The sequence below is a fragment of the Cervus elaphus genome, chromosome 2 (assembly GCF_910594005.1).
Source record: "Cervus elaphus chromosome 2, mCerEla1.1, whole genome shotgun sequence".
Taxonomy (NCBI): domain Eukaryota; kingdom Metazoa; phylum Chordata; class Mammalia; order Artiodactyla; family Cervidae; genus Cervus; species Cervus elaphus.
Window position 1 is genome coordinate 26,113,776 of NC_057816.1, and position 13,910 is coordinate 26,127,685.

The following is a 13,910-nucleotide window of genomic DNA, read 5'->3' on the forward strand; positions in this document are numbered from 1 at the left end:
GCTCCGCTGAACCAGAATCTTGGGGGTGTGGGACTCTGGTGGCCATGGGGTAACAAGCCCCCAGGTGGTTCTGATGCGAATTCAAGCCTGAGAGGCACTGGATGAGAACGAGGTGAAGAAACACAGGTGTAGATGCGGGTGGTGAGGAACAGCTGGGTGGGTTTTGCCCTCGGTCAGCCAGATTGAGGAAGAGAGCGCCCTGGAGCATCTCACTCAGGCTCGGGAGGGGAACAGCAGATGGGAAGAGAGCACGTGAGTGAGTAGGCTACATGAATGTGCACGCGATGAGGAGGTTGTCTTTGTTTTTCTTGGACTAAAGATGGAGGCAGAGTTGGCGGAGAGATGCAGGAGTCTTCTTCCTGAAGCAGTGGTCCAGGTTCCATCCTCAGGAAATTCTGTTACCTCCTTAAGGTGCATTGACATGGTCCCCTCCACCCCAAGGATGGCTTGCTCCCGCCTCAGGTGGACTCCCACTCTCTGACCCAGTAACCTCTTTCCCTCTGAACAGAAGCTGCGTTAGCCTCTGCTACTCTTGTCTTAGGCTGAAATCCTCTAAACTGATGAGTCGGCAATATAAATTTATTATGGTTAATTTGGGACACAAAGGTTGCAAACTGATGATTAAGGGGGGGATTAAACTAACAGCTATAAGAAGCAGCTTCTTTTTAATAGGTAATAAACATATCATTTTCCCCTGATGTAGTCAGAAATCTGCCTTCTTTTTCCTTATTCTAGAAAATGCTCCAGTCAAATTATGTTTTCCCTGAAATGTTCAGTTCAAGGATTAGAGACATTCCCATTATTTTTAGCTCTCCTGCAAGAACCCACACTTTTGAACCAAGTCAGAAGTGTATATTTTTGTCAACAGATAATTAAAATCTTTGCTCACTCTTGGCAGTGTATCTTTGGGGTTGAGGGTTTTTTTTTTTTTTTTTTCCTGGCCATTTATATACTTTTGGGAAATATGCTAAATAAAATCCAATTATTTTGATGTAACAACTCACTGTTGAGACTAGAACAAAGTAATTGAGTACATGTCCTTTGCGGAATGTGTTTGGCAGTAGAGAAAGCAGCTTGTGGATCCTCTCCATTCAGAGGGGGAAAAATGTATAATTAGAATCTGGGCCCTTTATCTTCTATTAATCTTATGCATGGCAAACCCTGAGCAACTGTACTATTGCTTGCAAGGTGATGTAAATAATTTCAGGTGAACTAAACTAAGTTTCCTCCGTAACACATTCCTGCCCTCGTTAATTAACAGGGCTGGTCTTCCTAACTGCTTCTCCTGGTTGAGGACCTCTTGGTTCCAGGAGATGTCCTGACACATGTGATCGCATGCAGTTTGGGGATGGGTGAGTGGTGTCTGGGGGACAAGGGTGCTTTGCTTCTGTGACCCTGTGTGTCTTTGGCTTCTTTGCAGAGGTTGAAGTTGGTGTGCTCGCCGCAGCCGGACTGGGGTCCCTTCTTAGCTCAGCACCGTGGGGAGCGTTACAAGAACATGATCGACCCCTTGGGGACCTCTTCGCTGGGACTCAAACTGCCAGTGAAGGATTTGGAACTAGGCACCCAGTGCTAGTCTGGTGGCATGGGATGGCCCAGACTTGATTCTCTTTCTCCTCTCTGCCTTTCCCTGATGCTTTCCCCAGCCGTCTTCCCATTTGTCTTCTTCCTTCTCCCCACGTCTCGGTTCATACCTGTGCATGAGAGTGATGACTTAGAAAAGTAGGACATAGTGTTGCATGCTGTAGCCGAGAGCCAGACGGGGCTCGGTTTGCCTGTGTCCACGCTGTCAGTTTCCAGTGGGCTTTGCCTCACAGGCTCAAATCAACGAGGGGAGCGCCTCCCAGCAAAGTCACGTGTAGATGTCCGTGAGTTGGTCCGTAGAGAAGCATCCTCTGTGACTGTCGCTGGTGGGGCCAGTCAGGCTGGTGCAGGATAACCAGACAGTTGGTTTGGACTCATCTGAGCCATGTCGTGGTTTCGTCCAGGCACACAAAGTTGAGGACACGGTACCTCTGGAGGGTGGGCAGTGGTCAGAGAATGTTTTCACGTAAGATGAGGCTGGTGGACTCAGACACCCCCAAGGTGATGAAGTTCCCGTTTCCATTCATGACTGGGGCTCTGTTTCCATCATTTGGACCAACTATCTCAAGGACTCACAGGCTTTCTCTCTGCAAGCTGAGACCCTCAATGAAGAGTCAGCTCTATTCCCTCAGTTGGTGGTTTTTTTTTTTTTTTTAATGACCATAGTTGTGAATTCTTTGGGTCCTTTCCTCTACCTCTGCATCGTGTTATTTGTGCCCGATGTCATACACTCATACCAGAGTGCCCTTCTAGTTTCTCCATATGCCTAGTACCGTGGTTCAATGTCACATCCCACGTGTCTTCTCTCCCAAATGTCTTTCTGTGAGCTGCAGTTACCTTGTCGCTCAGAAACTGAGACTTAACCCTGGTTCTGTCTGTCTGTTACATATATCAGACACAAACTCTCGAAAGACAGATCATGTCTCAGTTGTTACTCTTCACTTTTTCACTCATAGCCGATGCCAGTTGTAGCCGTTGAATCAAAGAAGTGGAGAGTTGAAGAGAAAGCAACCAGAATACTCACTGCACTTTAGGTACAAAAGTTTCTGATAGATGTAGGTTAGGTAAGTAGCAGATGAGCCAATTAGAGCTACTGCTTTTAAGACTACACTTAGCTGATACCATTTGAAGAGTTCCCGATTCACAATACTCATAATCACACTCTAATGAGAGTGGATCATATGTCTACAGAGATTGGCGAAGCTGAAACCTCTATTATCTTCTTGTATCCTGAACATGCATATATGAGATTTTTAAAATGTGATATGTGTTCACGTAGTGTGTACTTGTAATGGTGTTTTCTGTCTTTATAAATATCTTATGAATCACTGTAGAGATAGTGAGTATAGTATAGTATAGTCTTTTTTTTTTTTTCCCTTACAGTAATAATATCTAAACTTAAAATTGTTTCCTTAGGGGAGACCATTGCAATCATTTTCTTATTTGTTTGTGTTCATATTACAGGGTCTCAGGCAAAATTTTCAGTTCAAATCTTGTACATTGATGTGACATTTTCATCCTTTTCAACAGTAACGAAACCCAACAACAGACCTTAAAGTAATACTTTTTAAAAAAATAACTTCATTTGTTAAAGAAAAAAAAAATAGCTCATCTTACTGAGCTCTTTCTTTTCTGGGGCAGATATCATTGTCATTTGCCATGTGAACTTCCGGTTTTGAAGAGTAGTCTGTGGAAACTTTCAAAAAAGGAAGCGCAGATGGGTTTTGAACGTGAGGTTTTTCATCTCTTTTGTTTTCAAGGTGTGTTTGTTCTTCCTCCTCCCGTTCCTTTTTTCTGCTTGCTTACCTCCCAAAGTTAGAACTTACTGGAATCCATCACAGAGACTAAACCCTAAGCTTCCCCTAGACTTAGCTTTAGGAAACTGAGCCATGACCTTCCGGCCCGTGTTTCCCATAGTGACGTGTCCAGCATTAACATTGGTTTCCCCGAGAAAGCCATACTGAAGAGAAGTCCCCACGGCTCTAGCAGATCCTACACAGTGGTACCAAAAATTCGCCTCTCCCCTTGGTAACCGACGGGGTGGGAGAGGAAGGGAGGACTAGCTTTGGTTTGGAAAGGATCTGTAGCCTTTCCAATTTGAACATTGAAGAAAAGCACTGATATCGATTGGCACCCTCCCATGGGAACGATGGGTTTGCGTCAGGATGCGTGGCTTCTGGCTTTCCTCTCTTGCCTCTTGGCTAAGGTTCGAGTCGGATGCTGGATGCCAACCCAATTTCTGTTAATTATTGCTGTTGTGATTAAAAAGGGGGTGAGGTGAACTCATGGATGCTGCCAGGTTTGTTCTGTACACACCGCAAGTTCGATTCATTGTGAGAATGGGGACAGCCTCACTAACTAGTGCGTTTTGCACTTTGCATTTGTGTTCATTACAATCTGTCCAGTTAAGACCCAGGGGCTGTTCCCTGAGCAACTGGGTTTATGTGTGTGTGTCTGTCTGTATTTTTAAAACTTTTTTCCTACAGCGTCCAAATTTTGTGTACAGTGTCCTTAAAGGTGGAAGGTTCTAAGCTTATCTGGGAATGGTTACCTTGTGAGTTTAGTTTTGTCTCTTCCTACAGTCTTGTTTAACTTTGGAGGCTTTCCTTGCCAGAGTAGTGTTGGGTATCTGAGTTGTCTCCACTCATGGCCAGTCTGCTCATGCTGTACCTCCCCTAGGCTTGGCTGGGATGCTAAGAGCTGAGATGCATGTGACCAGATGGATGTTTCCATGCTATTGAAATGCACAGTCAAGTGGAAGGAAAAAAATGAATGAATAAAAATGAAATGAACAGCATTGTCATAAAGCGCGACTTGAGAGTTCCCCTTCAAACAGAGACAAAAACCAAGTTGTTGAGGAAAGGCTTGCGTTGGTTCACTGTGCAGAATGGTGGGGGTGTTTTCTACTTGTGAAATTGTTTCCTAATACCAACAAATGCCAGAAACCCATTCCGAGAAAAAAAAAAAAAAAAGCCATATGTTAAAAACAGTAACCCTGTAATATCCTTAAAGGAGAAAAATATGTGTATGTCTTAACAATTGGTGTTGTGGCTTCTTATGCATTTATTTGTCTTGTGTATTAGTAACTTTTAATCTCTTTAAGGCTGTGTGTTTGTCATGTACAAATGTGTCCAGTCTGGTCTGTTGTCTCTTTCTCTCTTATATTTATTTATTGCATGAAATCTGTGGTCAATGCAAAATCTCGATGACCTCAACGTCTTTGAAATTTCCAATGTGTCTTTAATAGGTCAGAAATGGAGTCAACTTGTATTTCAGTGAGCCGCACTTTAAAAGGACATTGAACACAATGACCCGGAAATGGATAAGACTTGGGTTCTCTTTGCTAATGTTGCACTGGAGTTGAGTTTTCCTTTAAGTTCTAGTTCTGTTATCTGTATGTGCCTCAGTGCTTCTGATAAACTTGACCTGTCAGCATGGTTTTCCCATGCCTAAAACTAAGATTTTTTTCTTCTCTCTTTGTTCGCTTGGCCATTGGTCATCATTCTTTTCACCAGAGGCTTGCACAATAACTAATGCTTCATGTAAGTGTGATGGCAAGATCCTGCTGCTGCTACCTGGATTTGGGTCTGTGAGACACTTCTGCAGGCTGGGTGGTAGGTTCTCTTGCAGAGAAAACAGGCCAAGGCCAACGAATGAGTCTCACCTCTGTTTCCTCCTGGGTATTGTATTAGAAACCTCCAGGCTGGGAGCAAAGGTTTGGATGATCGAACCTTAATGCTGATTTCTCTGCAAAGTGGTCTGAGGATTTGCAAAAGTAAAGCTATCTTTCCTGGACTTTGCTTCAACTGTGCAGAAAGACCAAGTGATTTTGAATCGTGGTCTCTGCTTTGGTCACCTCTGAGCAGCCTGCAGCCAAAGAGAAAGTGTTCTCAGTTTGGGTATTCATCACCCCTGGAGAGGGAGCAGTGGCTTGATTTGCCTGCCATGGATTAAATACATCTTCAGGTAACCATTTGCCTTATAGGTGTATTTTATTGTTAGGATGATACTTAGTAACTGACTAGGAACTGTTTTGTGTCTCATTTTTTTGGTCTTTTTTTTGCACTTTATATGGACCTATCATGGGATAGGTTTATTCTTTAACTGCATACTTGGCTATTGTCCTTAATGCAGGCATCTTATGTGGTCCTGTTGCCTATGAATAAAGATATGTTCCCTAATCAGGTCCTTATATTTTTTCATTAACTGTACATGAAGAAAATATATTACATTATAAATGATGCATCATATATATATATATCTTATAGAGTACATATTATATACTGTGCATTATTCATTTAAGAAGTCATTATTCTTGAGGCCCTACCTCAAATTTTGTATTTATGTATACAAATGCAATTTATGGTATTATATATTTGCCTATTATATACTGATATAAATTAGAATTTATCCTAATAATGTATGAATTGACAAACCCCTAAATAAATATCAGTGTTTAAAAACCCGATTGCTACAGAATTGTGTCTTTTCAAACCCGCTACCTGCATTCTTTCTTTCATAACAAATGGCCTTCAGGTATTCCCAGGATTGATCTGTTTTGTTGGGAGAAACCTGGAACAGAAATGGAAAACTGCCCTCCTGGGAAAATGAGATATTGCACTGCTGCAGAAACAAATATCAATTAAATTGTTATATTCGGAGCCATCAGAATACACTATTGTTTGCTGAATTATTAATCACCCCTCCTGGGGAAGGAGAGAGAGGGAGGGAGAGAGGATCTGAGTGAATCTGAACAGAAGGACTGGGCAAGTTAAATCCTTGGGTATATTTTAATGACCACTTTGTCATTCTTCAATTCAACTTTATTTCAATTCCGCAAACATTTACATCGCTCCTCCACTGAGTTAGACCCCAGGCAACGCTGAATAAAAAATAAAACAGTCCCGGAGCTCATGGAACACAGAGCTAAGTAAAAAGGCTACACATATTAAACCAGCACACAAGCAAATCAATACATGTCATTCCTCTCCTTTTAAGTGTGTGGAGCCCCCCTGTTCCCCACCCGCCCCGGACAAAGAGGGGCCCTGAGCTCTGGGGTCGTGTGTAGAGACTGGCAGCTGGGCATTCCTGTTGGATCCTGTTAACCCAGAAGCTTGACCTTGTCTTCCTCCAATGAACCCAAACACGCTCTACCTCCAGCTTCAGCTGCCATTTCGGGCTAGCTATGGGGGTAAGCCACACCACTCTTAGTGGGAAAAGAGATGCTCTTGGAAGCTGATGCTGCAAACTGCAAGCCAAGAGCATCGGGGTCCCTCCTGTGGTAATGAGACTGCCACACAGCCATTCGGGCTTGTCTGCAACCCTGCACTTCAGCTTGCAGACTGAGCAGCAAATAAACTCAATGAAGACCTCATCTTGAAAGAAGAACTCTCCATGGCCTCAGAATTTGGAGCTGGCTCATCAACCTTGGTTTCCTTCCTGAGATCCCTCTGCTCAGCTGTGTTTTAATTCTCAAGCCTCGATAAAAGCGGTGAGTGTAGAATATTGTCTCTCATGTCCATATCACTGTTTCAACCATTAACCAACTCATATCCCTTTTTTTTTTCATGTATCCCTCTCCCCACTCTGAACTGAAACTTTATTTCTGTGGAGTATTTCAAAATAGAGCTTAGACACCAGGAAATTTCACTTGGGAAGGCTCCATTGCGTTTATATACCCCTATATTATTTATTTCTTAAAAAATTCTGACTGCGCTGGATGCTCGTTGGGGCAGGCAGGCTCTCTCTAATTGTAGTATATGTGCCTCTCTAGTTGCGGCATGCAGGCTTAGTTGGCCTGAGGTATGTGGGATCTTAGTTCCCCAACCAGGGGTCAAACCTGCCTCTCCTGCATTGCAAGGCAGATTCTTAACCACTGGGCCACCGGGAGAGTCCCTATTTTTTATTGGAGTATAGTTGATTTACAATACTATGTGAGTTTCATGTCTACAGCAAAATGATTCAGTTATGTGTGTGTGTGTGTACATATATATATATTCTTTTTCAGATTATTTTCCTTTATTGTTGTTGTTCAGTCTTTAAATCATGTTTGGCTCTCTGTAACCCCATGAATTGCAGCACACCAGGCTTCCCTGTCCTTCACCATCTCCCTGAGTTTGCTCAAATTCATGTTCACTGAGTCACTGATGCCATCCAACCATCTCATCCTCTGTCACCCCCTTCTCCTCTTGCCCTCAATTTTTCCCAGCATCAGGGACTTTTCCAGTGAATTGGCTTTTCATATCAGGTGGCCAGAGTATTGGAGCTTCAGCTTCAGCATCAGTCCTTCCAATGAATATTCAGGGTTGATTTCCTTTAGGATTGACTGGTTTGATCTCCTTGCTGTCCAAGGAACTCTCAAGAGTCTTCTCCAGCATCACAATTTGAAAGCATGAATTCTTTGGCACTCAGCCTTCTTGATGGTCCAACTCTCACATCAGTACATGATTACTGGAAAAAGCATAGCATTGACTAAACAGACCTTTGTTGGCAAAGTGATGTCTCTGCTTTTTAATGTGTCATCTAGGTTTGTCATAGCTTTTCTTCCATGGAGCAAGTGCTCTTTAATTTCATGGCTGCAGTCACTGTCTGCAGTGATTTTGGAGTCCAAGAAAACAAAATCTGTCACTGTTTCCACTTTTCCCATATCTATTTGCCATGAAGTGATGGGGCTGGATGCCATGATCTTGGTTTTTGAATGTTGAGTTTTAATCCAGCTTTTTCACTGTCCTCTTTCACCCTCATCAAGAGGTTCTTTATTCCTCTTTGCTTTCTACCATTAGAGTGGTATCATCTGCATATCTGAGGTTATTGATATTTTTCCCAGCAATTTTGTTTCCAGCTTGTGAGCCAGCCTGGCATTTCACATGATGTACTCTGCATATAAGTAAAATAAGCAGAATGATAATAAACATCTTTGTACTCTTTTCCCAATTTTGAACCAGTCCATCATTCTGTGTTCAGTTCTAATTGTTGCTTCTCATCCTGCATACAGGTTTCTCAGGAGACAGGTGAGATGGTCTGGTATTCCCATCTCTTTAAGAGTTTTCACTGCTGCTGCTGGCTGCCCTGGGGTCAATCTGCTGCCCACCTGGCCTGCCACTGGCAGTGCTCTGGGCCCTGCCTTTCCTCCCCTCTGGCTCCCCAATGTTAATGTCCAGGCCTGGTGAGCCCGGCCACCTTGGCAGCCTCAACAAGCATTTTCCCGTATGGTTTATTACAAAATAATTGAGTATAGTTCCCTGTGCTATATAAATGGGTTCTTGTTGGTTATCTGTTTTATATATAGTAGTGTGTATATGTGTATATAACCCTCTAAATAATCTTTCTCTAAGTGGGGATGATGATGAAATATGGGAGGCTTAGAGCTTACGTATCTGTAGCAGATTGATCTTCTCTGGGCTGTTAACAAGGATGCAAGGATCCACTCAAAATGAGCTAATGGTGTTCACTCTGATACCTCCCCTACCTCCCCTTGCTTCCTGCACCCAATCTTTCATCTTGTTTTCATCTGTTTGGCAACTATCCCCCCCTGACTTTGTGGCTGTTTTCCTACTGATCTCACTCCTGCTGCTTTGATTGTTCTCTGCTTTTGTTCCTGTCTCCTTCCTCAGTCTCCCCAGATGTGTCTCCTGGAACTAGAGACTCAGAATCTCACGGTTGTGTGGAGGTCCAAGGTCATTTATTCCAGCATCTCTGATGCATAGATTATTCTCTGACAGTCCGTTTTGTGGGAACTGGGTTTGGTCGACACTGTCTGAAACAGATTCACCCTAGGAGTCTTACAATAGAAAACACCTCCAGTGCCTTTAAAATAGCTCAACTTGACAAAAATTGGATTTACATATCCTACTGCATTAAACTGAGACTGTGTGTGGTTTGGGCCACTCCTTTCTTGCCTTTAGTGCAATCTGTAATTCTATGAGAATTTTCATGTTGTAAGTGATTTAACCTGGCCCTGTTCTTCTTTCCAGGAAGCTTCTCCAGATGCCTTAGGATGGGGAGAAAATAATGTCTGGAATATAGTATGGATCGCATTGAAACAGAATCACACTTTCATCATCTATTGATCCATTCACTCATGTATTTATTTTCACATGCTACTCAATGTCTTAATTATGTTAAGACATTAATCTCTCTCCAGTCCAGTACCTAATAGTTAGTGACACATAGTAGATACTCAATAAATGCACTTTTAGTCAAGTGAGCAGATATTGAGTATTGGTTCTCTACAAGGAACAGAGCTCAGTGTTAGGTGCAAGAACAACATGAGTAAGAGTTGGCTTGTGCCTCCAGGTTACTCAGCATGATATATAAAAATGTGGCTGTAATACACAGTATTTTAGGGTACAATACACAGGGTATGGGACAAGAATACACTGAGGGATGTGGAGGAGGAAATTCCTTCTGTCTGATGGGATTAGGCAGGATTTCATGAAATAGGGACATGGGGAGAGTTTTGACCATGAGAATAGTATCAGTGTAACCAAAAGCGGGGTCTGGCTGCTTGCCACTCAAATGCCAATAAAGAGGCCAGTTTGGTGGAAAGGAAAGTTTGCTTCATTCTGGATGCTGGCAACTGGTTGTGGGGTGGATACCTGTCCAAAGGCCGACTCCCCTCCACTGACAATCCATGGGCTAGAGGAAGGTGACTACATGCAGAAACAGCACGGTCACTCTGACAGTCATCTTGAAATTGGTCATTAGTGGTCTGACCAGCATCCTCTTGATTGTATAGTTCATCTTCAGCTTCCAGGGTCAATTTGTTCCCATATCCTTGAGGCCAGTTCTTGGAATTGTGGCAGGTTATGTCATGGCTATAGTTTGGTTATTGTGTAGTTAACTTCTCTACCTGCTGGGGGTTTCAGTATCTATACGACAGCTCACAGGAGATAGCTCAGAATATTATCTATAGCCCTTGAGAAGGAACTAAAGGTCCTTGACTTTGCTTAATGATTAAACTATTATTATTTGGTCTCCTTTGACTGTTTACCTTTGTTTCTGCATCTTCTCACTTCTCTGATTATACTTATTCTTTAGTTAAAGTCTCTCCATAGGCAAAAGGCAGGCAGAGGACATGGGGGGACAAGAAGCATAGGGTCCTGCTCTGTTTTTTTAGGATGAGCTTTGGAGGAAGACAAAACCAAGTGAGTGATGGGGGTGGGGAGGGGGAGGTAAGACAGATCCTGTCAAGAAAAATGGGGGGAGAAGTTGGCAAGTGTCAGACATGCTTGTAGAAAGTGAGAACTAAGGCTGAAAAAGGAGTTTAGGACTTGATAGTCAGGTGCTTTCAATGGCAACATGAAGAGTTCAGAAGCTACCAAGGAAGGTTATTGATCATGGAGAGAGATTTCCTGGCAAAGGCAGCTATGATGCCAGAGACAAAGCACTGTCCTGGGTTCAAGTGCCAGGTCTATATCTTATTACCACAGCCTTAGCTTTCTCAATTTCTGGTGCAATTAGTTATACCCATGTCACGTAATTGCGATGCACATTCAGCTAAAATTTGTATGTGTGAGTTTAACACTGAAGATTAATGTCGGATATTGGCTGTTAAGAGTCAAGAGCTGTGCATTCGGAATATTGACCTGGTCACAGTGTCAAGGATGGATGGAAGTGGGAAGAGAGGTGGGGCAAGAACCCTGGTTTGATTGTGCAAGAAACCAGGCTTTTCAAAATGTTAGAAGGAACCCCAAGACACTAGGTCGTAAATCTAGGAATATGCCTGACAGTAGCAGGTACTCTCCTTTCTGAGTCATGCAACTGGGGCCATCAGGGTTTATATTTAAAAATCTGAGCAATCAGCATGGAGGTGACATCAGTCAGGAGGGATGGAGGCTGCAGCGTGGTCCTGGAGACCCCTGCCCTGCCAGATACGGCCATGTTAGTTTCTGGATTATGGCAAAGTCTGAGTCCAGAGGAGGTGATGGGACAGGTGGGGCCTTGAGTTGGGACTCGGGGTTCTCAGGGCAGCCTGGATTATTTTTCTTCCATTACTTGGTTCCTCCTGCTTTCTCCTCTCAGGAAGGGGAGGCTAAGGGACTCTGTGGCTATTTATGAGAGATGCTCATTTATACCCCTTGCCTCCAGACTGTTTGCCATGTCCGTCCCATGCTGGTGTTGGGGAGAGCTTCGCAGGAGAACTCGGGGCACTACCTTCCAAAGTTGTATGAATTTGATCCTTCTTGGCTGTGGGTTTTGAGATAAGCCAAACTGAAAAAAATCTCAGCTCCAAAGTGGGGAGCACGGCTAAGTGTAGGCTCGTGGCAGTCTCCATGTGCCAGGTCTCTTTTCCTGCATTCTTCTGAGTGTTTCTACATACCCTGTGTTTTGAGGTGAGGGTAAGAAGTATGAGGAACTTGTACTAGACTGGTATTGATATTTTGCAAAGTTGGTACAGTGTAAGGGAGTGTGGAGACGGAATTTCTCTGATTTCCTGTTCTTAAAGAAGAACATTTCTGACTTTAGCTAGGCTTGTTGTCACCTGACCAAAACATGACTTTCCTTAGTTTTCAGGAATGGTAGATAAGATAGACTGACTATTGGTTCCACTTTTTCACCACGTCCCAAATCACACCTGGGCTATGTCTTCATCGCGAGCAGACTGTATTCATCCTTGGCTTTATTGGCATGTAAGCAGAAGGGATAGTGTGGCAGTTTTGAATCCAGACTTTAGAAGACCTGACCTATTTCCATGTCTTCATTTGAACCTCTTCCTGCCATGAGAAGAACAGGTCCTGCTAGCCCAGTGGTTCAAGGAAGATGAAAGACACGTGGGACAGAGTCGTTCAGCGGACACATGGACCTGCTGTGAGAAGTGGGATCAACCCAGCCACTGTAGCTTGAAGCAGATGTGCCTGAGTGAGGCTGGACGAGCTGAATCCTCCCCAACCTGTAGGTGTGTGGGACGACATGCTTAGTGTTGGGTGCTACGGAAACTCTGGTTGTTTATGCCACAATAGCTAACAGAAACACAGGGGGTGACCATGTGACTAGATTCCACCCAAGTTTAATTGGAAGTGACACATGGGGCTCCTAGGCTCCTCATCATTCTCTTTTATGTTTGCTTTCTGGAATGTGGAATAAATGGCTGGAGAACCAGTAGCCACTTTGAACTGTGAGGACAAAAACAACGTTCTGGGAAAGATGACGCAGAGATCTGAGCAGAGCCTGGCTCCCTGTGGACTTCATAAAGCCACTAAATTAAACCTCACCCAGCTCTAGAATGTGTATTTTTTAACCTGAGTCTTAAATCTTATATAAGTTATCATCTGGGAGTTTTTCCCGTTACATGAAGGCAGACAGAATCCTTACTGATACAGGGAGTAAAATGAACTAGGATGACTGGAAGGAGACCCAGGGGACCACTGGGAGATGTGGCAGAGTTTAACGGTACTTGGTTGCAGAGGAGAACTTTCGAGGCCTGTGACTCTGGAAAGTAGTCTAAAAGCATGGGAAATGGGCATTTTTTTTTTGTTTGTTTTATGTAGATGAGGAGACCCAGTCTCAAGAACTCATGTGAAAGCTTGTTGCCTAAAGTAACTAGAGCAGGTTATCCCTGTTCAAAAATACCTGTCTCATTATGCCATCCCATGGCCTGAATTTCCTCCAGGAGATGGTCATGGCTTTGGGTCACCAGACCCGCTCAAGGATGCTCCTTCCTCCCTAACTCAGCATCAGTACAAAAGGACGCCTTCCTCCTCCTTTTCCTGCAGAGCGATGGGAACAATGTTGAGCGCAGGGCTCTTCTACCAGGAATCAAGGATCACCTTCAGGCCTGGAAAAGGAGGCTGGATGAGCACTTTATGGGCAGCCCAGGGCCACAGGACAATCGAAGGGGCCTTTATGGAGGGAAGTTTGACAGTGTATCAAGGGGATCATTTCCCCCCACCCTTTTGGTTTCCACGTGAGAGATTTTCCTTTGACACTCCTGGACCTTTCCTGTACTCCCTGCTCGCTCCACTTTTCACAGAAGAGGCAGACAGCCATTGGTCCTCATTTCTTGGTGAGTTCTCTTTCACTTTCTCCACCCCATCAGTGGGAGCAGATGGCTGCACCAGGATCCAGGCTGGAGGCAGGGAAGATGGCCAGTCCATTTTGGCTTTCACGGGAGGCTATGCTCTCCCAAGACTGTCATGTTCATAAAGATGATGCTTGGCCTCTTGCTAACTCATTTATTTCTCAGTTGGTCAGAACTCATGAAGGAAATAGGGCTGCTATGTACTGGTTTCCCACAAGACCTCTACAAGGAGACTGAATCCATAGGCTTTATCCTAGCAGTTTCTGTTGTTGTTCAGTTGCTCAGCTGTGTCTGATTCTTTTGTGAC

General features: G+C 43.8%; 1 protein-coding gene across 1 annotated transcript in view; it reads left to right on the forward strand.

Annotated features, from left to right (window-relative positions):
* SLC6A5 (solute carrier family 6 member 5) overlaps nucleotides 1-6,041 on the forward strand; it is a 56,439-nt gene extending 50,398 nt beyond the window's left edge. The window contains exon 16 of the mRNA XM_043875104.1: nucleotides 1,421-6,041. Within this exon, the coding sequence (XP_043731039.1) occupies nucleotides 1,421-1,576 (156 nt within the window). The 3' untranslated portion in view covers nucleotides 1,577-6,041. The remainder of the gene's footprint in view (nucleotides 1-1,420) is intronic.
* The last annotated feature ends 7,869 nt before the right edge of the window (nucleotides 6,042-13,910 follow it).